Source organism: Perognathus longimembris, chromosome 18, assembly GCF_023159225.1.
Source record: "Perognathus longimembris pacificus isolate PPM17 chromosome 18, ASM2315922v1, whole genome shotgun sequence".
Lineage (NCBI taxonomy): Eukaryota > Metazoa > Chordata > Mammalia > Rodentia > Heteromyidae > Perognathus > Perognathus longimembris.
In genome coordinates this window covers 61,608-89,017 of record NC_063178.1, presented here as the reverse complement: position 1 = coordinate 89,017, position 27,410 = coordinate 61,608, and the positions used below count along the sequence as shown (strand labels likewise).

The following is a 27,410-nucleotide window of genomic DNA, read 5'->3' as shown; positions in this document are numbered from 1 at the left end:
TGTATATTCATGCGTCACACTTCTCCTTTCTACTTGTATACTGCTAGCCACGAAGGTTCAGGAACAGGGGCCAGAGACTTATTTTCAATGTACCATGTGAAATTATCCCTTTTTCTTTTGCTTTTCTTCCCTATGGGTTAACCCCTGTTGTCACTGTATTTGATTTTGGTACACTGGATATTGTATACATGTTTATCTGAATGAGAGAAGGGAAGGAGAACATCAAAATGGTGAGACAAAGGGTAAAAGGAGAACCAATGCAACAGCAATACTTATAAGACAATAAATTGTAAACCGACTGTACAACGTGGGGTAGGGATTGGGGAGGAGGGAAGGTGGAAGAAAACTGAGGGAGGCGGTAACAAGTTTGACAAGCAATGTACTCACTACCTTACGTAACTGTAACCACTCTACATCACCTTCACGATAAAAATTTTTTAAAAATACATGGTGAGGGCTGGGGATATAGCCTAGTGGCAAGAGTGCCTGCCTCGGATACACGAGGCCCTAGGTTTGATTCCCCAGCACCACGTATACAGAAAACGGCCAGAAGCGGCGCTGTGGCTCAAGTGGCAGAGTGCTAGCCTTGAGCGGGAAGAAGCCAGGGACAGTGCTCAGGCCCAGAGTCCAAGGCCCAGGACTGGCAAAAAAAAAAAAAAAAATACATGGTGAGGGGCTGGGGATATGGCCTAGTGGCAAGAGAGCTTGCCTCGTATACATGAGGCCCTGGGTTCGATTCCCCAGCACCACATATACAGGAAACGGCCAGAAGTGGCACTGTGGCTCAAGTGGCAGAGTGCCAGCCGTGAGCAAAAGGAAGCCAGGGACAGTGCTCAGGCCCTGAGTCCAAGGCCCAGGACTGGCCAAAAAAAAAAAAAAAAAAAAAAAATACATGGTGCTCTCAGCGACACCTAGACAAAGCAGATGTTCTTTCTGGGCAAAAAGAGAATCTGAATGGAGCAGATGTAATTAAAAATGCACCATCCTATGCTATAGAATTCATTCAAATTTCCATGTAGTGTAAGGCAAAAAAATCTGTAGTCTCAGAAAGTGACCAAGTTCGTCTTTGTGTATCTTTCTGTGCTTTCTATAAGAAACATATTGCAAAAGTGACTGGCTAAAAATTACAGGAAAAAGAGTACTATAAAGTTGTGCCATGCAGCTTATCAAAATATTATATTACCTTGCAAGTTTTGTTGTAATTTATGGTACTTGCTGCAAGAGTTGAATGGGAGCAATGGAGGCTGGGACTGTGAGAAGTGGCCCCCTCAGGTGGTGTGGTCCCAAACTGTATGACCTTTCTCCTTATGTATTGTAGTCTCTTTCCACAAGCTCTGTGAGACTAGAAATTGATTTTATTCATCTCTACAGACTACATTCAGCAGGTGCTCCATACGTACTATGGAAGGCAAGAGTAAACATTGCCTATTGGGGTGCAGCTCAGCAGCAGAGTGTATGTTTAGTATGTGTGGGGCCCTGGATCCCATCCCTAGCATTATAAAGCCCCCCCCCCATCACCAGAATGACTGTTTTCTATTTTCTGTGCTTTGGTAAAATAGTTTTAGAGTTCATGAATTGAGTGTAACCACTCTTTACAGCTATTAACATGAGGTCACATCATTGCTGTTTTTTAAATAGCAAGTCTGTATGTTGTGTGTCCCCATTTATTTCTCTCCAGGAATGGGTCTAGTAAATTGGGGAATGCTGTGCTGAGGTCCCTAAAGGTCTCAACTTCTTCAACAGCTCCTCCTGGCACCACAGGCACATTATAAGCTCTGTGAACTGTTCTGGTCTGCAGTGGTGTCTGTGGGCTGACAGTTTTCTCTGAGCTGTGGCTAGTGCATGCATCAGGGTTTCCATGCACCAGGTCAGAGGCTGTTTTGCTGTGACACAGCTTCCCTATAGCTCCTCTTAGGAAAAACATTCCTTCTGGTCCCTGGACCTAGAAGTGGCTCAGCTTTCCTAATGAGTTTCCACCAATACCCATCCTTAGTCTTTTTTCTACTGTGGTGATATTATAAGAAAAAAGTGACAAGGAAAATAGTCTTAACACTTTTTATAAGAGAACTTGAGAAAAACATTAATGGCATCAAATTGCCAACACAGCAGCCAAAATCACAAATATCAGCCAGAATTGTGGTAATGGTTCTGAGTTCATGACTCCTCTCCTCCAGATGTCCTTTGTCACCTGCTATCAATGGCTTGGTCATTAGAATGAGTAAATTAATACATTCATGTTGAAATAGTAAGTTTTTGGTGTACTGGAATTTACCCACCCCAGTAGTGCAGGTACTCTGCCACCTGAGTAATGCCTCCAGCTCTTTTTGCTTTGGGTGTTTTTTTTTTTTTTTTAGATAAAGTCTTAGATTTTTTTTCCCTGCATGTCCTGGACTTTGATCTTCCTGTTTATACATGAAGCATCTGAGATGACAGGCATGTACTTTTATTGGTTGAGATGAGGGTGGGGGTCTCAACTAACATTTTATATGGGTTGGCCTCAAACTAGGGCATATGTGTGAGCCCATTACACCTAGCTAAATCATGAATTTGTAAAGGGTAAAATGATTCATTTTTATTTTTCAAAGTAGTTCTGAAAATAAACTTTATGTCATTTTCACTAGTCAGATTAAGCTATGATGTGCTGTAGTAATAAACTCAAAAGTTCAATGTCAAGAAACCTAGGAGTTAATTTTTTGGTCAAGAAATCTGTGGCACATCCAGTGGCTGTCAAAAGTGGCCCCCTTCCACATGGGAATCAGGGACCCAGACTGCCTGCATCTTGTAATTATGCAACAGAGAGGCGTGCACTTTAGTGCTTTTTTCAATGCATGCACTAGCAGTCTTTTAGAAACCTAATACAGCAAACAATGAAAATGTCTGAAGCAGTAAATGGATGTTAGCTGCCAAATATGTGACAGTAGTCAGGTGAGAAAATAAGTAAACTTATCAGAATGAATCTCATCAACATATTGATGAGGTAAAAAGAGTCCTAGGAAGATTATCATCTTCAGAAAGGAGAGGGGCTGAGGCTTCCAATATTCTGATGATGTTTATTTCTTCATGTGGGTGGTGATTTCATGTCAGTCTTTATGGTAATTAGTTGTGCCATTTGCTTTATTCACCTTTTAGACAACATTGTATTTCAAAACTATAATGGTTAGACAGGTGTAAACCTTCAAGTCAGAGTAAATAGGACTCATAGTTATTTACACTTCAAGGAACTATTTGCTTTTAGCCCAGCATAGCATGTATCATATATTGTACAGTCCTGAATTAAATAAACTCTTATCATAAAAGTTGACCTAAACCCTATGGATTTAACACTTTCCCAGGAACACGTATTGCAAAGTACTACTGTGTGTTATTTACATCTCTAATACTTACTCTTTGCTTATTTGTTTTGTTTTTGTTGCCAGTCCTGGGGCATGGACTCAGGGCCTGAGCACTGTCCCTGGCTTCTTTTTGCTCAAGGTTGGCACTCTACCTCTTGAGCCACAGCGCTACTTCCAGCTTTTTTCTATATATGTGGTGCTGAGGAATCGAACTCAGGTCTTCATGTATACGAGGCGAGCACTTTACCACTAGGCCATATTCCCAGCCCCTAATACTTATTCTTTTTTTTTTTTTTTTTTTTTGGCCAGTCCTGGGCCTTGGACTCAGGGCCTGAGCACTGTCCCTGGCTTCCTTTTGCTCAAGGCTAGCACTCTGCCACTTGAGCCACAGTGCCACTTCTGGCCGTTTTCTGTATATGTGGTGCTGGGGAATCGAACCCAGGGCCTCATGTATACGAGGCAAGCTCTCTTGCCACTAGGCCATATCCCCAGCCCCCCCCCCCAATACTTATTCTTAATGTAAGCATTATGTTCCAAGAGTACTGTTTGTAGGTGGTTTAGTATTTTTTAACCAACTGAACTAGTTCTGCCAACTTACAAAAGAAGTAAGTGGCAATTTTTATACATGATCTCTGGGAGAAGGATGAAAGCACCAAGGAGGGCTTGGAGGCACAGCAGGTACAATGGCTTGGAGCATGAAGGCTCAGCTCACTGCTCCCATGAAAAGCCAGCTGTATGAGGCAGGCCAAGCCACTAGGGCAACACTTTTCCTTCTTCAGCTTTAGTTCATTTTCCTCTTTAAAAATCTGTATTCTGGATATTCCCAGATGTTGCAACCTGACTTTTCCCTTGATGGGAAGAGCCTGTTCCAACCCCTCAGAGCTGCTACAGTTCCTGTCTATAGGACTGCCTGGGCTATCTGACTCCTACAGAGAAAAGCCTCTCTCCCTGACCTTCCTGGCAGTGGATAACAAGATCAACTCTCCCAAAGGCACCACAGAAAACTCCCAGGCAAATACTTCTCAGTTGCCAAGTCCCTGTGGATGATAAGAACTCTTTAGAAACTTCTCTTAGCTGTTGCAAAACCTTGACTGCCCTAATTTTGCAGCCGCCCTGAAGATAAGAGTGGACACTGTTCCATTTCCCAGCAGCCGTAATTGCCAGCCAACAATTTTAAAGTATGGATTGCTTGGCCTCTCTCAGAGCTGTAGTCTTCTTTCCTGGCATTCCTCAGTGGAGCACGGACACACCCATCTTCTCACAATGAAAGGAGCAGGCCTGGGCTCTCTAATGGCATCTCAGTGGTAGCCAAATGCAAGCTGAGTATTCAGGTAGAGCACTGGAAAGAGAATGTATGAATGACCAAATGCCATCTGGATTTGCCTACAGCAGCCTTTAAGAAGGAAGCAATGGGATGGGAATATGACCTAGTGGTAAAGTACTTGTCTTGTATACATGAAGACCTGGGTTCGATTCCTCAGCACCACATATGTAGAAAAAGCCGGAAGTGGCACTGTGGCTCAAGTGGCAGAGTGCTAGCCTTGAGCAAAAAGAATCCAGGGGCAGTGCTCAGGCCCTGGGTTCAAGTCCCAGGACTGGCAAAAAATAAAAAATAAAAAAAAGAAGGAAGCAATTCTGCTGTACCAGGAGCCTGCTTTGGCGTTTGTACAGGTCTTAGAAGAATGCATTAGAAGGTAATCCTCTTTACACTGACATACATCATGGACAGGATCTGAATGTAGACCAGCAGAGACATCTTCTGCTACATTATTGAATAGAAAAGCCTAATTGTGAACTCAGAACATGTGAGCAGGATAGTGAGCACACACACACCTTGAGTAAGCATGGGCTTTTAGGAGTTCTAGATTCTAAGAGGAAAGAAGAGGCCCATAGAGAGCTAGTACCAGAAAGCCTGGAGAGGGTTGAGGAAGTGGGGTGCATGATGAAGTCAGATGAAGGGCCGATGAAGTCAGAAATCCTTGATGATGTGCTCTAGACAGAGATAGGAGATCACAAATCTAGCATTTTATAGCCACACTGACCAAGGCCATTATGTCCTGAACATTTTCTATATCTCATCCTCACAGAATCTAAACCGATACTATTATTTCCAGTGTCACACATTCGAAGATGATAACTCAGGCAGTTTGAGTTTGAGATTGCCCAGTGAAGTGTCAGGGTCAGGACTCGATGCCAGAGCCAGAGGTCTCACCATACTCTGCAACTTCGACAACCTACACTGGACAATAGAACAACACAGTTGTTTCAACAACAGTACTTTCTTAAGCCTTTCACAGCATGGACACAGACTAGAACCAAGTAGCAACTGTAATCATGAGTGTAATATGAGATGTATAGCATGTGAGGGCCAGCTTTGAATGAGGGGAACAGAACATTGGTGCCTGCATTGTATGAAATGCTTTGGCTCACCTTGGCCTAGACCAGTGAGTGCCTCAGGCTAAGAGTGTGTGTAATGAATGTCTCAAAGGGTGGAGAATGATGTGGAGTGTGTGTGTGTGTGTGTGTGTGTGTGTGTGTGTGTGTGTCCATGAAGGTGCATTGGATGTGCATAGGAACTTTGTCTCACTCTAAGAGGAAACCTTTCTGTCAGCACTTGCTGGACACAGAGTTTCTAGGATACCATGCCTCACTGGCAGGAGTGAGTTCCAGCTAGCTGTTCTATAGCATGACTACTTCCTTTATAATATAGTTCTAGGATGCCATGCTTCGACTGGCAGGAGTGAGTTCTATCCCGCTACGCTATTGCATGGCTACTGTCCTTTATAATAAGATATCTAGGGGGCTGGGAATATGGCCTAGTGGCAAGAGTGCTTGCCTCGTACACATGAAGCCCTGAGTTCGATTCCCCAGTACCACATATATAGAAAATGGCCAGAAGTGGTACTGTGGCTCAAGTGGCAGAGTGCTAGCCTTGAGCAAAAAGAAGCCAGGACAGTGCTCAGGCCCTGAGTCCAAGGCCCAGGAATGGCAAAAAAAATAAAATAAAATAAGGTATCTAGGATACCATGCCTCACTGGCAGGAGTGAGTCCCAGTCAGCTATTTTATAGCTGTTGTTTCTAATATATTTTCACCAAAGGGAGAGGCAGCTAAGTATGTGAGGTGATAGATATGTTAGTTTTGCTTCAGTGTGGTAGTCATTTTGTATGCATACATATACAAACACATAAACATTTCTATTTGTTAATCACATCAATAACAACTGTTATTATAAAGGTCACATATAGGTCATATAAAGGTCAAGCTTACAGTTATGCAAGTAAGGTAAAGAGTACATTTCTTTTTGGACAGTGTTACCTGTTCCCTCACTCTCTCTCAGTTTTTCTCTCCCATCCTGTCAATCACATCTTAAGAAAGCTAGAGGAGAACTTTTCCAAGTCCTCATGGACTTACCTTTCTTTTCAGGCAGTGGGACTTGTCCATTATGCAGCAGGCACTGTGCCAGGTCCCTCTCCCTTTAAGCATCTGTCAGGTACTACTGTAGCACTGTGGATACATCTGCAAGCACACAGACACAGTCATTCCTTCGTGGGGCCAGAGTTTCAGCAACACTTGATGCAAGTAAATCATAACATACAGTAATGATGAATGTCATGGAGAAGGAAAACATAGAGTGTGGTCAAGGAAGGCTTTACACTGGCTGCATTCAGGCAAATACTTGTAATGAAAAAGGGAATAAGTAAGTCTGGTATGTCTATGAAGGAATATCTGACAAGAGTCAGACCAAGAGCAAGAACTGCTAGTGGTGATTGACCATACGACCTCTTGAACATAGAAACCTGGTCTGGATTCAGAGACAGTCAAATCAACAGCAGTAGAAACACAAGTGTGGGCAGTTGTGGGTAAACACCCAGTGAGAGTAAAGAACTCAGGGTTTTTTTGTCCCCATATTCATGGAACCTGGACATTGACCTGGCTGAGTCACCAAAAAGACTTATGGGAGCTAGCTCCCTCTAACATGGCCTACTGGCTGTACCACTTGAGCCATACCTCCAACTCATCTTTTTTTCTGGTTAATTGGAGATGGAATCTTGTAGACTTGTCTGTCTTCAAGCTATATTAGTCACAACTGAGGTCCTGAGAAGTACAAAGCTTAAACAGACTAATATCTACAGAGTACATGGAACAAGTAATCAAGGGATGACTCCTCACAATGCAGCTGGCACACTATCAAACTTCACACATCAGGTAATATCTAAGGTTTTTTCACACCACAGGCAGGCAACTTTCCTAATTCTTTTTTTGAAGCTAGGACAAGTAATTTCCAGGATTTGCTACAGACAGCACAGTAAAAACTAAAATTACAAACCAAAATAATTAGTGAACTTTGTGGCAAAATTTCACAATGAAAAGCACCTACCAACACAATTCATTCTGTAAAATGCATTGTCAGGCAATTTTATCACTGTCTTATCAACACAATTACTCATACAAGCTAGATGTTATTGCTTACTAGGCACCTAAAAAACATTGCAAAATACATTGTGAAACCACCATCTTCTATGCCACCTAACATTGCAGTTAACTTACACAAACCTACATGGTATCACCACACACTTAGACTGTAATATAATCTTATGATATAACCATCTTATATACATCATCTTGTTGACTGATGATTATTATGAATCTCATAGCTATGTTAGTAAACAGAATTAAGACATAATGCTAAAAAAGTAATACAACATGAAGTGGGAATTATTCCCACAAATTAAAATTGGTTTTGTATTAGAAAACTCATTAATGTAATGCATCATGATATTAGATAAAAGGGAAAAAATCTTACAATTTCCCATATAGATGTTGTAAGACCTTTTCTAATATTTGATATGCATTCCTGATTTATAAAAACAGAAATAATTGATAAGATGAATTAAGTAATCATGCTAGCTAATTAGAAACAAATACATATATATCTTAATTTTTATTTTTTTTTTTTGCCAGTCCTGGGCCTTGAACTCTCAGGGCCTGAGAACTGTCCCTGGCTTCTTTTTGCTCAAGGCTAGCACTCTGCCACTTGAGCCACAGTGCCACTTCTGGCCGTTTTCTGTATATGTGGTGCTGGGGAATTGAACCCAGGGCCTCATGTATACAAGGCAAGCACTCTTACCACTAGGCCATATCCCCAGCCCCTATATATATATTATATATATATGTATATATATAATATATATGTATATATGTATATATGTATATATATGTATATATATGTATATATGTATATATGTATATATATGTGTATATATATATGTATATATATATATATATCTTAGTCATAAGGTCCCAAGTCAGCATCCTGACTACTGTAATGGAAAGGCATTAAAACATCTCTTCCAGGATTAGAAACAAGTTCCAGTCTAGTATTGCCAGAGCTTGCATCATTTCAATAAGCAATGAAATTAGGCAACAGGAAGAAATGATAGATTTCATAGATAGGAGCTGCAAAGAAGCTAACCCATTTGTATTTGCAGATATGATTTAACACATAAATTTCCAAGCAATCAATAATAAAACTAACTCAAACAATAAAATTCATTAAACTGTAGACAGCTACAACATTGAAAGTATTTGTTTTCACAATACACACACAGACACATTAGCTGATAAGAATAGCAAAAGCCTACTTATGATAATAACAAAGAGGATATTTAAAAAAAACCCAGGAATGGGTTAATCTAATAAATAAACAAAAGTTCTCTAAGAAAAGCTTTTTAAACTTCTGAAAAGCATTAAAATGGACTATGATTCAAAATCCAAGTACAACAAAAAGAGAATGTTTAATTTGCATACCCCAAATTAATTAACTAATTAATTAGTAAAATCTGAATATAGAATTAAAACACTGAAAATACCATGAATGAAGTTAAAACACAACTAGCAAACTAGGGGAAAATATTGTGATCTTTACAGTTAAAGGACTGATCTTCTTCAGATGCAGAAGACATTAAAAATGGAAGGAACAGAGAGAGAACCAATGGTATAAGCCTATGATTTCAGCTCCTTTCAGGCCTGAGGCAGGAGTGCCAAGAATAAATAGGGAAAACAATCCAAACCTCAACCCCCCCCCAAAAAAAAACCACTATTAGTGTAGTAGCAAAAGGTTTTCTCTGACTATTGTCTAATCTTAATTTTTTATTTTATTTATTATTTATTATTATTATTTTTTTATTTTTATTTTTTTGGCCAGTCCTGGGCCTTGGACTCAGGGCCTGAGCACTGTCCCTGGCTTTTTTTTTTGCTCAAGGCTAGCACTCTGCCACCTGAGCCACAGCGCCACTTCTGGTCATTTTCTGTATATGTGGTGCTGGGGAATCGAACCCAGAGCTTCATGTATACAAGGCAGGCACTCTTGCCACTAGGCCATATTCCCAGCCCCTAATCTTAATTTTTTAATGCTAATCTTTGTTTTTAATTCCAAGTTATAATTCGTCCTGTTTTCTCTTTATATGTCTTGGAAATGAAGTATAAAATAATTTTTGTAATAGTACAGTTACTGAGCAAGATAAAATGCAGAACACCATTCTAATCATAACAGATCAGAAGCAAAGGTCTCTATGTCTCCATGTGGCCCAGGCTGACTTACTTGCATAATTGAACTCTAGCTGCTGAAACAGTAACTGATTATATACATAGGGGGAAAATTCAGACTGTCTCCGGCAGTTCAAAATGGGTGTGGAGTAATGGGAAAAAAACACATTGTGAATTTTGAGATCTGGTTCTGGTACTACCTAGAATTTTGATTTTACCTAGCCCAATTTTCACATCATAAACCACCTAGACCAAATCTTTGAACTTTGGTAGAAAAGTATGTACCTTTCAGCACCATACTCCTATAGTTCTAATGCTATAATTTCATTCACTACTAATCACTAAGGGGAAAAAGGAGTGTGCCTGCAGGGTAAATTCTTTCTTACAAGAGGGTGATAGAGAATGAATATGATCAAATTACATTATACACATGTATGAAAATGTCAAGTGAAGCCCACTCTATATAATTAGTGTATGTTAATAAAAATTAATTAAAAAATGTAGCTTCGTAGTACTTAATAGTAACTTCATAAATAAGCTGTACGAAGCTTCTCACTTGTCAATTAGCTTAAAATTAAAGATTAACATGAAGTAATGATGTACCCTCAGCATCTGAGCTGTCAACATCATTTCCCTTGAGTGTGTGTTACTGTCTTTCTTTACCACACTAAGAGGCAACTGAACCCTGAGGACCAAAGGCAGAATGCTTCCTGGAAACTCACAGTCAGCAGGTGGACCTCAGAGGAGTCTCCCATGACAAAGGAGAGTCTCCCACTGTGAGACATGGAGATCACAGCAGGTGACTACAGTGAGGCAGGTGGACCTCAGAGGACAGTCTCCCATGACAGAGCAGGAGGTTCAACCCTGAGGACCCTCACACAGACCAGAGGAAGGATCTCACTATCTGATCATTCCCTTTTGTGGTAACATAGGGTGTTCTGGGTGCTACTCAGTGCTGCACTTCCCATGTTCCTGCAGTTAGGTTTTGAAACTTAAATTGTTATTAAACTTACCTTTGCTTACATCTATTATCTCTCTAATTTTATTTTTTTCCTGGCTTGGCTTCAAACCATGATGCTCCCAATCTCTGCCTCCAGGTAGCCGGGATTTCAGGTGTGCCCTAACAGTTATTCTTTTAGAAAAGCCTTGTTTTCTTTCTTTTTTAAGTCATAAATATTAATCCATGAATTTATCATTACATATTAACCCATGAATTCATCACTACATAGAATAATTATTTCTCTTATTGAACATCCCCTATTTCAGAAGCTTTGAAACCAAGGTTTTAGAGCCAAGGCTCAAATCCCAGGAGTTTTATAGGTTACCAAATAAAAATACATGGTAAAGGGCAGAGAAAGGAGGTTTTATTACAGGGCATGAGCAGCTGTAGTGAGATGAAAGCAATTCAGCCAGTCTTTGACCATCTTTTAGGATTTTATATGAGCTATAGATTTTATAGACAAGAGAGTGAGAGATATGTGTAAGTATTAAACTCTCCTGCCTCTTGATCATTATTTCAGTCCCTGTTTCCAGAGGACTTGAGGGGAATGAATAAGTTGTCTGGAGGAAGGTCTCTCCCACGGAGACTCTATCACTCATTGGTTTTGGTCCTTTGTCATAAAGATGTTGTCCATCAATTCTGTCCTTCCTGGACTCCAGGGTGATTGCAAAGGGACTGCAGAGAGAATGAATTAGAGCAGAGATGAAATTATGAAATGATAGCAGGGATGCCAAGCTTTTCTTCTGCTTTTAGTTACTTTGTGGGTCCAAGTCAAGTAGCTTTTAAGCTCCTATTACAGCTGTAGGCCAGACCCTTTTAATGGGAGACTACATAGGGTTCCAGAGTATCTACTGAAAAGGTGTTCCTTGGAGTAAAGCTGACTTCTATAAATTTTATTTAAGGAGATAGTATGCAAACTTGATATTTTAAAGGAACTCTTGTAAAAAAATTGAACAACAGTCTTGTTGTTACATTAATAGAAATGAAAATACCTAGGTACTAATTGTTTTGTTTTGACATTATTAAATCAGGATGCATGCATAAACACTTTAAAAACAATTATCAGAATATTTAGAAAATAGAAACATACCAAACTGGTGATTTCAGAATCAACTAGAAAGTGGAAATACACAAAACAGAAGTCAGGGAAACAACAATAGCACAGGAAACCAAAGATCTGTTCCCATGAACATTCTTCATCATGTGCTAGGGGCAGTGACTTCCATGACATTTTGACTGGGGTGTGGTGGGAGGGGAGAAGGGTATGGGAGCAAATAAGAATAACACGTGGATTACAATGAGTATCTATGATTCCAGCACTCAGGAGGCCAAGGCAGGAGGATCTAGAGTTTGAGGCTAGTCTAGGCTCCATAGTGACACAGTGAGACTCTATCTCCAAAACTAACTCACAACGGAAAAAAAAAAAACCCATAACATATGAATAACAGAAAAATGAAAGATTTCCTAAATTTTTAAAATGTGTATTTCCTACCAATGATCATGGAAGAAAGAGTATTTTAACTATGTATATGTGTCATTGAAACACACAGTGGGGTTCACTGTGGGCTTTAATGCTTACTTGCATCTAGGATCTGAATTTAAAGTATCTTGAGCACCATGGCAGTCCAGTTCTCCCACCCTTTATGAAAGTGCTGTACGGGCCATTTACTTGTTGTTTCGTCATAATTACACTGAAACTATTTATGGTTTAAAGCAACCACAGCAGTTCTGAAGGTCTCCTGTAATCAAAGGGAGTTTGCGATTACATTTATTCCATACTTATTGGATGCCCAGTCTAATCATTGTCAAGAACAATAAACTGTGGATAATAGGATTAAAAACTTCCGCCATGCTCCTTCAACCTTCTTATTTACTTTAGTAAAGTTTGGACTGTTGCCTTGGGAGAAGGCATAGCAGAAACTGCATTTATCGCTCTGCTGCTGGGGTCAGATTTTAACAGTCACTGTTCTTGGATATTGATGACAAGAATAAAAAGTATAAATTGCAAAATTTAAGTACACAGAAATGCCTGTGTATTAATATTTCTATTCATCACTGCAAAAACTTGGGACCAACCAAAGATGCTCTTCAGTGGGCGAACGGCACATCCAGACAATGGATTAAGACATGGATTATTAACCCACAATGATATGTTATTCAAGAGACAATGATACATTATCTCAATGCTAAAAGAAAATGAGCTATGGAGTCACAAAAAGATATGGAGAACCTTAAACGTATATGACTAAATGAAAGAAACCCATCTGCAATGGTCAAAGAAACTGTGATTCCAAATGTGTAACAGTCTAGAATCATGATTACTAGGGGGAGGGGGACTAAACAGGTGGGTGATAGAGTGTTCTGGGACAAGTAAAACTAGGATAGTGCAATGGTGTAGTCACAGCACTGTGCATTTGTCAAAGTTTAACACCAAGAATAACACTTTGTGTGAGCTTTTGGTTCTGAGTGGTGACAAGGAGTCAGTGAAAGTTTGTAACCATTAAGGTAAACATTACAGGGCAAATGTAAACAATATGGGAGAAGAGGAGTGGAAAGGGGTTTATGCAAAAATCTCTATGCTTTCTGTTCCATTTTACAGGCATCCTAAACAGCTCTAATAAATAAACTTTTAAAGTTACAGGCTAAATCTTGTTAGTTTACTTCCTTTCACAACCGAACTTTTATATCCTGTCTTCTGCAATCCAGGGAACATTCCTAAATTATAAGATAAAGGCCTGAATCATAGTATGTCTTCTCACTTAAATACTATGTGATATTCCCTTTTTTTTTTCCCAGTCCTGGGGCTTGAACTCAGGGCCTGGGTACTATCTCTGAGCCTCTCTGTGCTCAAGGCTAGCACTCTAACCCCTGAGCCACAGTGCCACTGATATTCCCTCTTAAACAATCTTTAAGAACAAAAATAAAACTGATCAAAAATCAGTATGAACAAAAAGTCACAACAAATACAACAGAAATGTAGGTCTTAGATAGTTAATGAACATCTTAAGTGTATTGTTACAGGGAAAGGACACATTCAAACAGAACTAAGAATTGGTTTTGTGTGTTCAGGCTCACAATTAAAACCAACCTGGTTTTGTGCATGTTAGGAGAGGTTGGAAGAGAGAGGAGATTGTCATGGAAATCCAGAAGCCTTATTCTCAAGCTACACTGATGGCTTATCATAGTGTAGTCACGTGCTTGCACACTCACAGGTAGATCTGAGCCAACAACGGCAGGGCAGAGTGGTATTCCAGTTAGTAGGTCTCAAGGGAGAGCCTGCAAACTTGGCCTGATCACAACTGCTTTGCCACAAGACTTGCTGTCTCCTTCACTTATACCTTGTTGTAGTCTTCACTGAACATTGCTGGACTCATGTGAACACAGGAGAGATTGCTGCAGCTTTCAAATTCACTGTTAGTTTCTTAGGTGTTATGGACTACAGAGCACGTGTGGCATCTTGTAAAGTTTGGTTGAGAAAACTGAGTGACCTTGGAAGCTCCTGTTGGGCTAAGGGGGAACCAACTATCAAGATGTAGAAGGTGGCTTGAAGATATGCTCCAAGAACCAGAGGGCGGCCTGGAGATGTGCCCCAAACATTCAGGAGCTTGGGGGGGAGGGAGAGGGAATGGCAGAGAAAACAAGCTCAAAGGCTGCTCAGGAAGAAGAGGGGGAACAATGTAGCCGCAGTGACAGCATGGTTTCTAAGCCACATCCTACTCCGGTCTCTGCAGAACCTCTTAAAAGTGCAGTCTTTGCTGCAGCTCAATCCTCTAACACATCCCTTTGGGCTTTCTGTTGAAAACTGAAAGGGCAGGCTAAAATCTTTGGCCATCTCTGCTAAGCTGACCATCCAGCAAATGTGCAAGACCAGCACTAGCCTGTTCTAGTGACCAGGAAACAGAGAAAATGAGCTATTTGGACAATTATGCAAAGGAAATGCCAACCTTGGGATCTCCAAGTGTTTAGGAAATAACTCTGGGCAGCAGTGCACACAGCCATGCTCAGCACAGCTATCACATCAGGATTTGTGAGTCTGAGATTCTTAGAGGTGTCTCGTGCTACTTTACAATCTGAATTGGAAGGAAGAAGACAAGAACCCAATCTTAAGGAGGCTAAAGAGAAGCTTTGCAGCCCTAATTGCCTAGGGTACAGCTCCCTTCATGGAAGCATTTCTGAGGCCATGGGCTGCCCATTCACAATGTTCTGCATCTTTTCCTACGGGAAAGAGGCAGTGGAAGGGCTCAGGGAATCTCTTACTGCTACAGAGAAAAACTGTCCACTTCCAAGACAGCAGTTTTGCAATGACAACTTCTGTAGAAGCTATGGGAGGCCTGAGGGTGGAGAGATTTACTCTGTGTGTAAAGGCTTGTTTCAGCTTTAGTATCAGAAATTTAGTCATAGCAGCTCGTATTCATTGAATCATAACTGTTAGATCCAGCTCTGGATCCTTGGGGATCCACTGATAAGCAACAACAAACATGAAATATAATCCATGGTCTCATGAAGATTACATTATAAAGGTGGAAGGAGACAATATATAGAAAGGAAAGAAAGAAAAGAAGGAAAGGAATGAAAGAAGAAAGCAAGGATCAATGAAGAAAGCATCACATATTGCAAGTGAAAATGTGGGTTGATTTTCCACAGTGTAGTCAAACTTGAAGGGAGTTAGGAAGGGCTCAGAGTTATAACAAGGTTGAGGGCTGTCTTAGACCAGAATGTCACAGCAAGCACAATATTGCACCGTTCTGCCTCCCTGGTGGTCTCCATCTACCATCCCAGGTCAGCCTCCTCATGCCTCTGCCCTTCAGATTCCCAAACAATGTGTCCTGAGCCCTCCAGGCAGTCACCGATCCCATTTCTGGTCTTCCACAGTTCATACAAACATCTATGGACTTGTTTTGCCATTTTGTGTTGACTTTCTATATCCCTTAGTGTGGCCAGATGATTCTTGGAAGGAGTTGGTCAGTCTGCATTGAGAACAGAGCCAATGGAAGAGGGGATAATAGAGGCTGGTGATTGGACCTCTTCTGGAGCTATAGATGACATCAAGTTTGTCTCTAAACTTGTCTTGCTACTTCTTTTCCTTTTCTATTGCTTGGGACTGAGACAAGGGCCTTGCATATGCTAAGAAGGTGGTCTACTCCAGCTTTTGATTTTGTGATATTATATAGCTCAGGCTGACTTGAATTCATGATCCCCCTTCCTCAGACTTCTAATTTCTGGGATTACAGGCAGGTACAACTGTGCCTGGCTAGAAAACTACTTGTAGTGAGGCCATCTCAAAGACTTCCTTTTGTCAGAGAGTTTACTGGCGATGGTAATGGCAGCATTTAGAATGAAGGAATTTCAAGGTGCTCAGACCATGCCTGGCACATGGCAAGAATATTATGTTGCTTAAACAAAATGGCCATCCTAGATTCGAGTGGCTGGTGCCAACTTCCATTTTGTGAAAGCTTCCGAGAATTCTGACACCAGCTTTCACATTTTTAGAATAAAGACAAAAATTTAAAGGGTTTTTCCTAGATAAAAATGCCATCTGTATAAATGTTTGTTGCATGGGACAGTTCTGCCCTCTAGTGGACAGCCTGGCTTATTTCTCCAAACTGACAATTTCATCCCAACATCATTTTCACCTAGCAAGAAGGCTTTCTTCAATAAGCTTACTTTTTCTGAGCACATTTCTTTGGCGTCTACGACTTAAAAGATTTATTAATCAGATAGCAGAAAACATCTTTACTCAGTGAGCAAATGAGCGACTTGGAAACTTGCCTCATGCAAATTAAGGAAAGATTCTATCACTGAGACACATCTTCCCAGTCCTGCTAAGCCGAAGCCGGAGGCCTAGATCCAGTACCAGCATTTGAACGACCCGGAAGGTCTGATTTCGGTTCCACTCCCGCACCAAAGGATTGGCTGGTCCTGTCACTCAGGAGACGGCGCGTACCGCTATCCAATCATCCTCCACGGAAGGAGGGGGCGGAGAGATAGCTGGTCCTATCATTCATGAGAAAGGGGTGGGGTGGGGTGGGGCGAGTGCACCTCTAGCCAATCTTCGGCCGCGAAGGAGGGGGCGGGAGATGCTCTCTGCAGAGCTTCCTTCCGGGTTCCGCGGAGCTCGGTCGGGGCGGGAGTGGCCGGCCGAGGCCGGGGGAGGGGGCTGCGTAGCGGCCAGCCTTTGTTGCACTGTGACCCGCGGTGAGAACAGGTGTGTGAGGAGAATTCGGGGGACCCCGGAAGCCGGGAATGGTGAGTGTCCGGGTGCCCCGTGCGGGGAGGACGAGGTTGGTGGAACCCTCCATCCTTGGCCTTGGCCGGCCCGGGCCTTGCCGCGGCGCAAGCGGGCCCTACTCCCCCGGGTCCGCCCGGGGAGTCGGCGCGCTGCCCCCGCCTGTGGTGAGGACCCGAGCGCTGGCTCTGACCGCCCGGAGGGCTCCCGAGGGCGTTGGCTCCAAGGGCCCGGAGGGTTCCCGGGAAGCAGGCTCTGACTGCCCGGAGGGCTCCCGGGGCACTGGCTCCGAAGGAGGGTTCCCGGGAAGCGAGCTCTGAAGGCCCGAAGGGCTCCCCGGGGCCCTGGCGGGCGATGGCTCTGACTGCCCGGAGGGTTCCCGGAGGCGGGGCTCCGACGGCCCGGAGGGCTGCCGAGGCGCAGGCTCTGACGGCCTGGAAAGCTTGGTGCCTGTGGTCTGTCGCGTCCTGCGCCGGCCACGTTTAGGGTGAGCGCTCCGAAATCTCACGGCAAACCCGTTCCCCCTGTGCCTTCTCTGGGAGTTCTGAGCTCTGCATTTTACAGCTAGGTAGATGACCCATTTCGTGTTAGCGCTGTGAAGTTGTGTCAAGTCTACTTTTGTGAACTAGTGTGCTGGGCATGACGAATTTTACATGGGCTGCTGTGGAAAGCAAAGACAGTGTTTACCTTTCAAAGGAGGAAAGGGGCCCGACATAGCACAGACCTGAATGGTTTGGGACTTAAGCAATTTTAAGGGTGTAAAGGTACAAAAGCCTGTACTGGCTTCAGGTTGTGATCCAAAAGATACGAGCATCTTGAATAACTAGTATATATTATATTGTATTACATTTTATTATATATGAGCTACCAGTGCCCAGCTGAATTATTTAACTGTGTACATGAATTTTACCTTTTTAAAGACATTCCCTCCCTCCCTCCCTCCCTCCCTCCCTCCATTCTTTCCTTCCTTCCTTCCTCCCTCCCTCCCTCCCTCCTTCCTCTCTTCCTCCCTCCTTCCTCCCTCCCTCCCTCCCTTCCTCCCTCCCTCCCTTCCTCCCTCCCTCCCTCCCTCCTTCCCTCCTTCCTTTCTCTCTTCCTCTGTACTGAGGTTTGAAGAGTCCTATACTTTTTGCTTTAGTTTTTCTTCATGCTAAGTCTTTATCACTTTTATTGACAGGAATTCTTTAACAGTTTTAAATGGTAGAGGATATAGAAGAGTCAGCATTCATTGTATTTTTTTTGAAAAATTAGATGCTAAATGATATGAAGTAATTGTATATATTTGTTGAATATGGAAAATATGTCTTTTTATTTGTTTTGTTTTTTTTGTTGTTTTTTTGACATAAGGTCTTATTATTTATTCAGATGGTCCCGGAAGTCTAGATCCTTCTGTCTTAGTCCCTAGAGTATGTACTATTACTCCTGGCTGTGATACTTTAATACATGTATGCAATGTGTAATTTGGTGGATTTGGGAGATTGGTGTATCTGTTAAGTCACATATTTGTCATTTCTTTGTATTGGAGCATTCTGAATCCTCTTCATTCACCATTTTGGAAAAAAAAATGGTAGCATTAGTGTTTGAATGCAGGGCTTCACACTTCTTAGGCTCTACTACTTGAGACAAGCCTTCAACATGGCTTTAGTTTAAAAAAACATTATTTGCTTTACATTATTTTCAGAGTATTTTGTATTTTTGGTCAGATTTATTCCTGTGATTTTTTGTAGTTAGTTTTTGGTGCTAGTCCTGGGGTTTGAACTCATGGCCTGGGCACTGTCACCGACAGTGCTCAAGGCTGGCACTCTATCACTTGAGCCACAGTACCACTTCTGGCTTTTGCTGAGTGGTTTATTGGAGATAAGAGTCTCACGGACTTTTCTGCTTGTGCTGGCTTCAAACTGCCATCCTCAGATCTCAGCTTCCTGAGTAGCTAGGATTACTGGTGTAAGCCACCAGCTCCCTGCTCTGTGTATTTATTTTGTTGCTAGTTTAAATGTACATTTTTGGGGTACTGAGATATATGGCCATTTAAGAATTGAACATCTTTATCTTTCCTGTGTGCTTTTAAGCCTTTAAAATTATGTATACATTAAGCATTAATATTAATAATGTTTGTATGGTAGTTTTTTTGGGGCCTACATTTTTAACTCATTTGTGTAGAATCAGCTTGTGACAGGGCACTGGTGGCTCACGCCAGTAATCCTAGCTACTCAGGAATGCTGAGATTTGAGGATCTCAGTTCAAAGCCAGGCAGGGCAGGAAAGTCCTGAGACTTGTACCTCCAATAAACTATTCAAAAAAAAAAAAAGCCAGAAGTGATGTTGTGGCTCAAGTGGTAGAGTGCTAGCCTTGAGCAAAAGAAGCTCACGGACAGTGCCCACAAGCTCCAGGACTGGCACTCAATTTTTTTTTTCTTTTCACTCTGTGGAAATCAAATGAATGTGAGTCCTATGTGGATATCTCATTTGAGGCTGGGTCCTGCTATCTAGCCCAAGCTAGATTCTGCTTCAGTCTCTCAGGTGCTGGGATTGCATGTCTGTGCCACCACACTTAGTTAGCCTGATGGTGACTTTTAAAGTTCCAATTACAGGAAATAATAGGGGAGTAAGTGTATGACAGGGCTCACAATGTTTTTTTTGTTTCCTATAGCCACTGACATTTGGGATTTCCTGACTAATTTTTGCCTATCTAATCAATATCAGAAATCATGTACTTGACAAATACTAGGCTATTTCTGCATTACCAATAAGATAGATCTGTTTTCATATAGATTTTCCATTGAAATGTTTTTGTTACTTTCCTATTATAAAAAATGTGTAAGTGGCTCATGCCTGTAATCTTAGCTACTTAGGAGGCTCAGGTCTGAGGACTGTGGTTCAGGCTAGCCCAGGCAGGAAATTCTGTGAGACTATCACTAGTTAAACCACTAAAAAGCTGGAAGTGGAGCTGTGGCTCAAGTGGCAGAACCTTAGTCTTGAGCAAGAAAGCTTAGGGACAGTGCACAGGCCCTTAGTTCAAGCCCAAAAAATAAGGTGCTCACTCTGCCCCCCCCTCCAGCTTTTTGTTGATTTATTGAATATAAAGAGTCTCTTGGACTTTTCTGCCCTAGCTAGCTTTGATCTTATCCTCCTGGGTAGCTAGGATTTCAGGCTTGAGTTACTGGTACCTGATGTCATTCATTTTTAAAATTTTGTTGTGAGACAAGGTCTCATTAACTTCGTCCAGGCTGCCTTTAAATTTATGACTCTTCCTGTCTCCACATGTTTGGATTACAAGTACCCATCACCCCCTCTGGCTAGTTTATTCATTTGACTCTCCATTCTTTTGCAGAGTTTCCTTTTCTTCCATTCTTTTTTTGTCTTTTAATTCTCTTAATTTTAATATTTGAATTTACCAGTTCCATTCTTTATGACTTTCTCTATAGAAATGAAAATATTGCCTGTGACTTCAGAAAATATTTCAGGTTTATCTTTTACATTTCACTCTAATTTTGTCCATGAAAAGGGAAAAATACAGTACATTTTTAGAGACTAATGTGTTTTTCCCCCTTTTTAAGAAGGAGGTTTTGAACTCAATATGTAGCCCAGGTTATCTTGAAACTCATGATCCTCCTTATCTGGAGATCTTGGAATGAAGGCATGTATCATCATGATTGGCTCTTATCCCATGGCTTAATGTGCGTGTGATTTCTTCCAGTACTCTATAGTACATGGCATATTAATAATCAACTTTCTGTACAAATACCAGCTCATTGAGTACTCTTTTCTTTTCCTTTTGTGTGTTTATTTCTCCACTAATACTAGGTTGCTCTGTATAATATAATTAGACAATCCTTGAATTCAAAAGAAGGCAAGCAGTTATCCTGTGCTTCATTGTGTAATAAAGTTCACTTTTTACACAATTGCTATTCCTAGGACTAATAAAAGTTTGTTTTGCAGATTCATGGAGTGTGTGTGTGTGTGTGTGTGTGTGTGTGTGTGTGTGTGTATGCATTTGTGTGCCTGTTCTATGTCTTGAACTCAGGGCCTGGGTGCTGTCCTTGAGCTTCTCTGCTCAAGGCTAGTGTTCTATCACTTGAGCCATAGCTCTGCTTTCAGCTTTTTGGTAGTTTATTGGTGATAAGAGTTGTACAGACTTTCCTTCCTTGGCTGGCTTCAAACTAGGATTCTCAAATCTCAGCCTCTTGTGAGTGGCTAGGATTACAGGTATGAGCCACCAGTGATTTCATGGATTAGAGGTGTGAGCCACTGGTGCCTGGCCTGAGTTTTTCTTTGTTGCCATTTTGTTTTGAGCTAGGGCCTCAACACAGAAAGGCTACCTTGAACTCATGGGTTCAAATGAATCTTCTGCCTTAGTTTCTTTTAAGTAGCTTGCCACTGTACCTGGCTACATTTAATTTTTCTAAGGACATGTGTCATCTTTTTTTTTTCTTTTCTTTGTATATGTGATGGTGGTACTTGGGTTTGAACTCAGGGCCTCATCCTTGCTAGGTAGACACTTTACCACTTGAGTCATGCCTCTAGTCCTTTTTTACTTTATTTTTCAGGTAGGGTCTCATGTTTTTGGTGGGGGCTGGCCTCAGACTTTGCCTGTCTTGCTTACAGCTTCCCGTATAGCTGGGATCACAGGTGTGTCAAACTATGCCTAGCTTATTGTAATGGGGTGTTTCCAATTTTTTGCCTGGGTTGGCCTTGAACTGGGGTTCTGTAGATCTCCCCCTCCTGAGTAGTTGGGATTAACAAGTATGAGTCACTTTTTCTAGCCCCTGTTCTCCTTTGATATTACTCAATGGGAATTTAATTTTATTTCTGTTATGATAATTAAACACTGATCATGTATCATAATTACTACTTGATTAAATTTGGCCTGGAATCAGTTGTTCGTGGCCTCTAAATATGTTCTCTCTTTATGTATTCCCACAGGATAGGCTTAATTTCACAAATAACAAGTGTGCCCCATGAATTAATTAGAGATTTTGTGCCGAGTAGTCTTTTTCTTAAAAAAAAACAAACCGTGTAGTAGGGTTAGGGATAAGGTGGAGGCAGATTGATCCTCTAGCATTACTGTGAGCATGAAACAAATTAATAGACTTTCAGAAGGACAGCTCAGAAAATGCTATACTGAACCAGGTGGTGTTTGCTCATACTTAACCCTACTACTCAGAAGTCTGAGATCTGAGTATTGCAGTGTTCCAAGCCAGCCTGTACAGAAATGTCTATGAGACTCTGTCTCCAAAATAACCAGGAAAAAGCAGGGTTGGAGGCATGTCTTAGGTGGTAGAGTGCCAGCCAATTAATGAAGTCAAATCAATGTGAAGCCCCGAGTTCAAAGTCTAGTACCACCAAAAGGGGGGGGGGGGGAAAGCTGGGTTCAGTGGCTCACACCCATAATCCTACTTGGTCAGGATGCAGATATCTGAGGATCATGTTTCAAAGCCAGCCTGGGCAGGAAAGTCCGTGATACTCTTATCTCCAATTAAACACCAAGAAAAGCTCACAGTGGAGCTGTGGCTCAAGTGGTAGAGTGCTGGGCTTGAGTAAGAAAGTTACAACAGTACCCATGCCCTGAGATCAAGACCCAGGCCCAGCACAGAGAGAGAGAGAGAGAGAGAGAGAGAGAGAGAGAGAAAGAGAGAGAGAGAGAGAGCAAATTTATTTGCATAAATTCAAGGAAGAGTGACCCGCTGTTTTATATGCTTGTGAGATTGCTCAAAACCTTAAATTCCTTGATAAGAATGAGGGTCAGTTTGGTCAGCTGGAGTTTCTAAGGAAACGCTGTTTCAAGACTGCTAATGTGAACTGTCTTCTGCATATCAGGTGGCAAAAATTTGTTATGACCATTCTGGATATACACTGTACACAGAGTGTCTCATCAACATATCTTAGTTCCTTGGTTCCCTAGTGAGAGAATTCTTATTCTACTGTTTTCCTTTTGGAATAGCTCAATTATAGCATTAGAACTCTATAGGCAAGATTATGGATCATGACCAAGTTATAGAATACATGCTGGGTGACAACAGAAACATGAGAACATCTTTGTAGAGTCACAGAGCTGTCAGTTTCACCCATTCTTCTGTCCACATATGTGGATTGTTCTAGGACTCTGTGACCTTTGAGGATGTGGCTGTGAACTTTACCCAGGAGGAATGGGCTTTGCTGGATCCCTCCCAGAAGAATTTCTACAGAGATGTAATGCTGGAAACCTTCAGCAATCTTGCTTCTGTAGGTATGAATGACACTCCTTTACTCGGTCAATTAGAGAACAAATTGTTCTATGATTTGGAATGTGGAAAGGGAAGAATTTAAGGAAAAATTTAGGCATGCATGGATACAAGGTTTGTTTAGCCTAGGAAATATTTTTTCTATAATTTCTAACAGTTCATAATTTTTTTCTGGGTCTGCATTTTAGGGAACAAATGGAGAGTGCAGAACATTAGCGATCAGCCCAAAAACCCTGGGAGAAGTCTAAGGTAATTTGCATGCACAAGAGGAAGCAGCATCTCTTGAGTATATCTTGCATGTCATGAAAGTTTAAAAACATGTAAAAATAAAAAGCACTTTTAAATATTATTAGAAAAATTTCACCAAAAATATATGCTTGTCACAAAGCTATTCAGTGTTTGTAAAGTACTTCATTTTGGAAACAGCACTAAGAAATCACACACATGAAAGTTGTTGTTTTGATAGTATGTCTATTTTGCAGAGTAATCAATACCCATTTATTTTCAAATTATTCATCCATGGCAGAATATACACAGCTTTTGTCAAGTAGTATAAGTTCAAGCCCTACTAATAAATTTTCATTAGTAAAGTACCTCTTCCTAATGTTGTGTTATTTTTTTCTCAAGTTACATGGTAGAAAGACTCAGTGAAAGTAAAGAAGGTAATCAGTGCAGATATCTGCATTCAGATTCCAGTCTTAATGTGAGCAAGAACAGTTGTACTAGAATAAAAATATGCAATGTGTGTGGAAAGGTTTTCATGTGTCATTCATTCTTTAATAGCCACACCATCTCTCACTCTGGATACAAACCATATGTGCATGAAGAATATGGAGAGAAGCTGTATAAGTGTGAAAAATGTGAGAAAACCCTCATGTCTCTCACAAGTGTACAAGGGCTTGAGGCATCTCACAATGTAAACGGACCATATGAGTGTAAAGTATGTTTCAAAGCCTTCGATTTTCTCAGACCGTTTAGAGTACATCAGCAGACTCACAGTGCGAAGTTTCACAGTATAAAAAATCCCTATGACTGCAAGCAAAGTGCAGAGACCTTTGTTTGTTGTAGTTCTTTTCAAATACACGGAAGAATTTACACTGTAGAAAAATCTTATGAATGTAAACAATGTGGAAAAGCCTTCAGACACTTCAGCTACCTTCAAGTACATAAAAGAACCCATAATGAGGAAAAGCCCTACAAATGTAAGCAGTGTCGTAAAGCCTTCAAAGATCACAGTTCTCTTCATGTACATGAAAGAAGTCATAGTGGAGAAAAACCCTATGAATGTAAACAGTGTGGAAAAAACTTTAGATTTGTTGGTCACTTTCAAGCACATCAAAGACGTCACACTGGAGAAAAATTCTATGAATGTAAGCAATGTGGAAAGGCCATTAAACATCTTAGCTACCTTCAAATACACGAACGAATGCACACTGAAGGAAAACCTTATGAATGTAAACAATGTGGTAAAATGCTCAGTAGTACCAGTTCTCTTAAATTACATGAAAGAACTCATACCAGAGAAAAACCATGTGAGTGTAAACAGTGTGGTAAAATTCTTAGTTCTTCCAAGTCCCTTCAGAGACATGAAAAAATTCATACTAGGGATAGACCCCATGAATGTAAACAATGCCATAAAGCCTTCAGAGACCATAGCTCCCTTCAAGTGCATGAAAGAATTCATACTGGAGAAAAACCCTATGAATGTAAACAGTGTGGAAAACATTTTAGATATCTTGGTCACTTTCGAGTACATCAAAGACGTCATACTGGAGAAAAACCCTATGTATGTAAACAATGTGGCAAAGCCTTCAGTGATCATAGTTGTTTCCGAAGACATGAAAAAACACATACTGTAGAAAAACCCTACCAATGTGAGCAATGTTTTAAAGTCTTCAAATACCACCTTTCCCTTCGAAGACATGAAAGAACTCATACTGGAGAAAAACCATATGAATGCAAAGAGTGTGGTAAAGCCTTCAGAGACCACAGCTCCCTTCAAGTACATGAAAGGGTTCATACTGGAGAAAAACCCTATGAATGTAAACAGTGTGGAAAAGCCTTCCGATATCTCAACTACCTTCAAGTACATGAAAGAACTCATACTGGAGAAAAACCCTATGAATGTAAACAGTGTGGCAAAGCTTTCATGTGTCTTGGCTACCTTCGAGTACATGAAAACACTCATACTGGAGAAAAACCCTACCAATGTAAACAATGTTTTAAAGTCTTCAAATATCACCTATCTGTTCGAAGACATGAAAGAACTCATACTGGAGAAAAACCTTATGAATGTAAATACTGTGGTAAAGCCTTCAGATACCACAGCTCCCTTCAAGTACATGAAAGAATTCATACTGGAGAAAAACCCTACAAATGTAAACAGTGTGGAAAAGCCTTCCGATATCTCAACTACCTTCAGGTACATGAAAGAACTCATACAGGAGTAAAACCAAATATCACTGTAAACAGCATGGAAAAGCCTTCAGAAATCTATTACCTGTGAGTACGTGAACGTGTAGTGAAGGAAATGTATGTATGTATATACATACGTATATACATAACATGGTAAAGCTCTTAGTACTAGAACCTTGAATTACAATTACATAAAGGAACTCATTGAAGAAATAACATGTGAGCAAATGATGTGGTAAAGTTCTTAGCCCATCCAAGTCATTTTGAAGACATGAGAAAATATATGCCTAGAATAAAATTCTATGCTTATAAACTATGGTAAAGCCTTTAGTCCTCACTGTTCCCTTCAATGAGAGGAAAGAACTTATACTGGAGAAGAGTTCTATGAATGTAAGCAATATGTGAAGGCCTTCAGAGGCCACAGTTTGCCTTGAAGACAAATACTTATACTGGAGAAAAGTCCTATGAATGTAAACAGTTCACTAAAGCCTTCCGAGACCACGGTTCACTTCAAGTGCATGAAAGAGCATGAACTGGTGTTGAGATTTCTTAAATGATTTTCTCTTGGGATGATCTTTCTTTTTCTAAAATGTATTACCTTTCAAATATGAAAACATGGCTTTTATATGTACCACCTCTTCTGATATGACGTATAAGAATTTCTACATTTGCTTTTCTAATATTGTGAGGCTCTTTGTGTATGTATTAAAGGGATTTTTTTTTGGCAGTACTGTGCTTGAACTGTGCTCAAAAGGTTTTTATACCTTATAGCATGTATTATCTAGTGTATATAATGGTGTTGTGTGCGTGTCTAATACAAGCACATATATTTAATATGTAGTATATAGCATGGTTTGTGTATAAGCATATGCTCTATATAACTGGTTTATATTTATGTAATTAAATTTACATAATTACAATAGCACAGACTTGTCAATCTGTAATATTATTTAATTTATTTCAGTTCACTGCTAGCTGACAGAATTATTTGAACATACCTGTCACATGCTCCCATTGGTGTAAAGAGAAATCTCAGTGCAGACTTACATAGTTTACAATACCTTTCACCTTTTGATTATTTTTTTAAATTAATTAATTAAAATTTTTTTTTGCCAGTCCTGGGCCTTGGTCTCAGGGCCTGAGCACTGTCCCTGGCCTCGTTTAAGGCTAGCACTCTGCCACTTGAGCCACAGCGCCACTTCTGGCCATTTTCTATATATGTGGTGCTGGGGAATCGAACCCAGGGCTTCATGTATATGAGGCAAGCACTCTTGCCACTAGGCCATATTCCCAGCCCTCACCTTTTGGTTATGAGTAGAGGTAACTAATAAGCCACTGTTTGTCTTAAGTGTGACCAGGATACTAACTCTCTTCCTACCATATAGTTCAATGTATTCTGCTTATTTCCACCTGTTATGAATGATATTCATTTCTATAGTCTATTATTAGAAACCATAGGTATGTTTAGTGTCATATCATAGAGAACTGAAGAGTTTTAGGCTTGCTGCTGGATTGATGGATTTCCCATCTTGCCTCATTCTTTCATCCTTCCATAGAGACAGTCTGGGAGGGCAAGGACGAGGGTTTGGTTAGGGTGAGGGCCAGGGCCAGGGCCAGACATAGCTACTAGAAAATAAGTGCCTTGATGATACACACAAACCTCAACCTAT

General features: G+C 40.8%; 1 protein-coding gene across 1 annotated transcript; it reads left to right on the top strand.

Moving 5' to 3' along the window:
* Positions 1-16,988: 16,988 nt before the first annotated feature.
* On the top strand, positions 16,989-26,768 carry LOC125367162 (zinc finger protein 709-like). The gene is made up of 4 exons (XM_048367789.1): positions 16,989-17,125; positions 23,204-23,330; positions 23,514-23,574; positions 24,109-26,768. The coding sequence occupies exons 1-4, from the start codon at positions 17,123-17,125 to the stop codon at positions 25,829-25,831; spliced, it is 1,914 nt and encodes a 637-aa protein (XP_048223746.1). The 5' UTR covers positions 16,989-17,122; the 3' UTR covers positions 25,832-26,768.
* Positions 26,769-27,410: the final 642 nt, after the last annotated feature.

Excerpts from the sequence above, each read along its gene's own strand:
- LOC125367162 (XM_048367789.1), top strand. Across the intron at positions 23,331-23,513 it reads CAGCAATCTTGCTTCTGTAG|GGAACAAATGGAGAGTGCAG; the intron begins GTATGAATGACA and ends TCTGCATTTTAG. Across the intron at positions 23,575-24,108 it reads AACCCTGGGAGAAGTCTAAG|CCACACCATCTCTCACTCTG; the intron begins GTAATTTGCATG and ends ATTCTTTAATAG.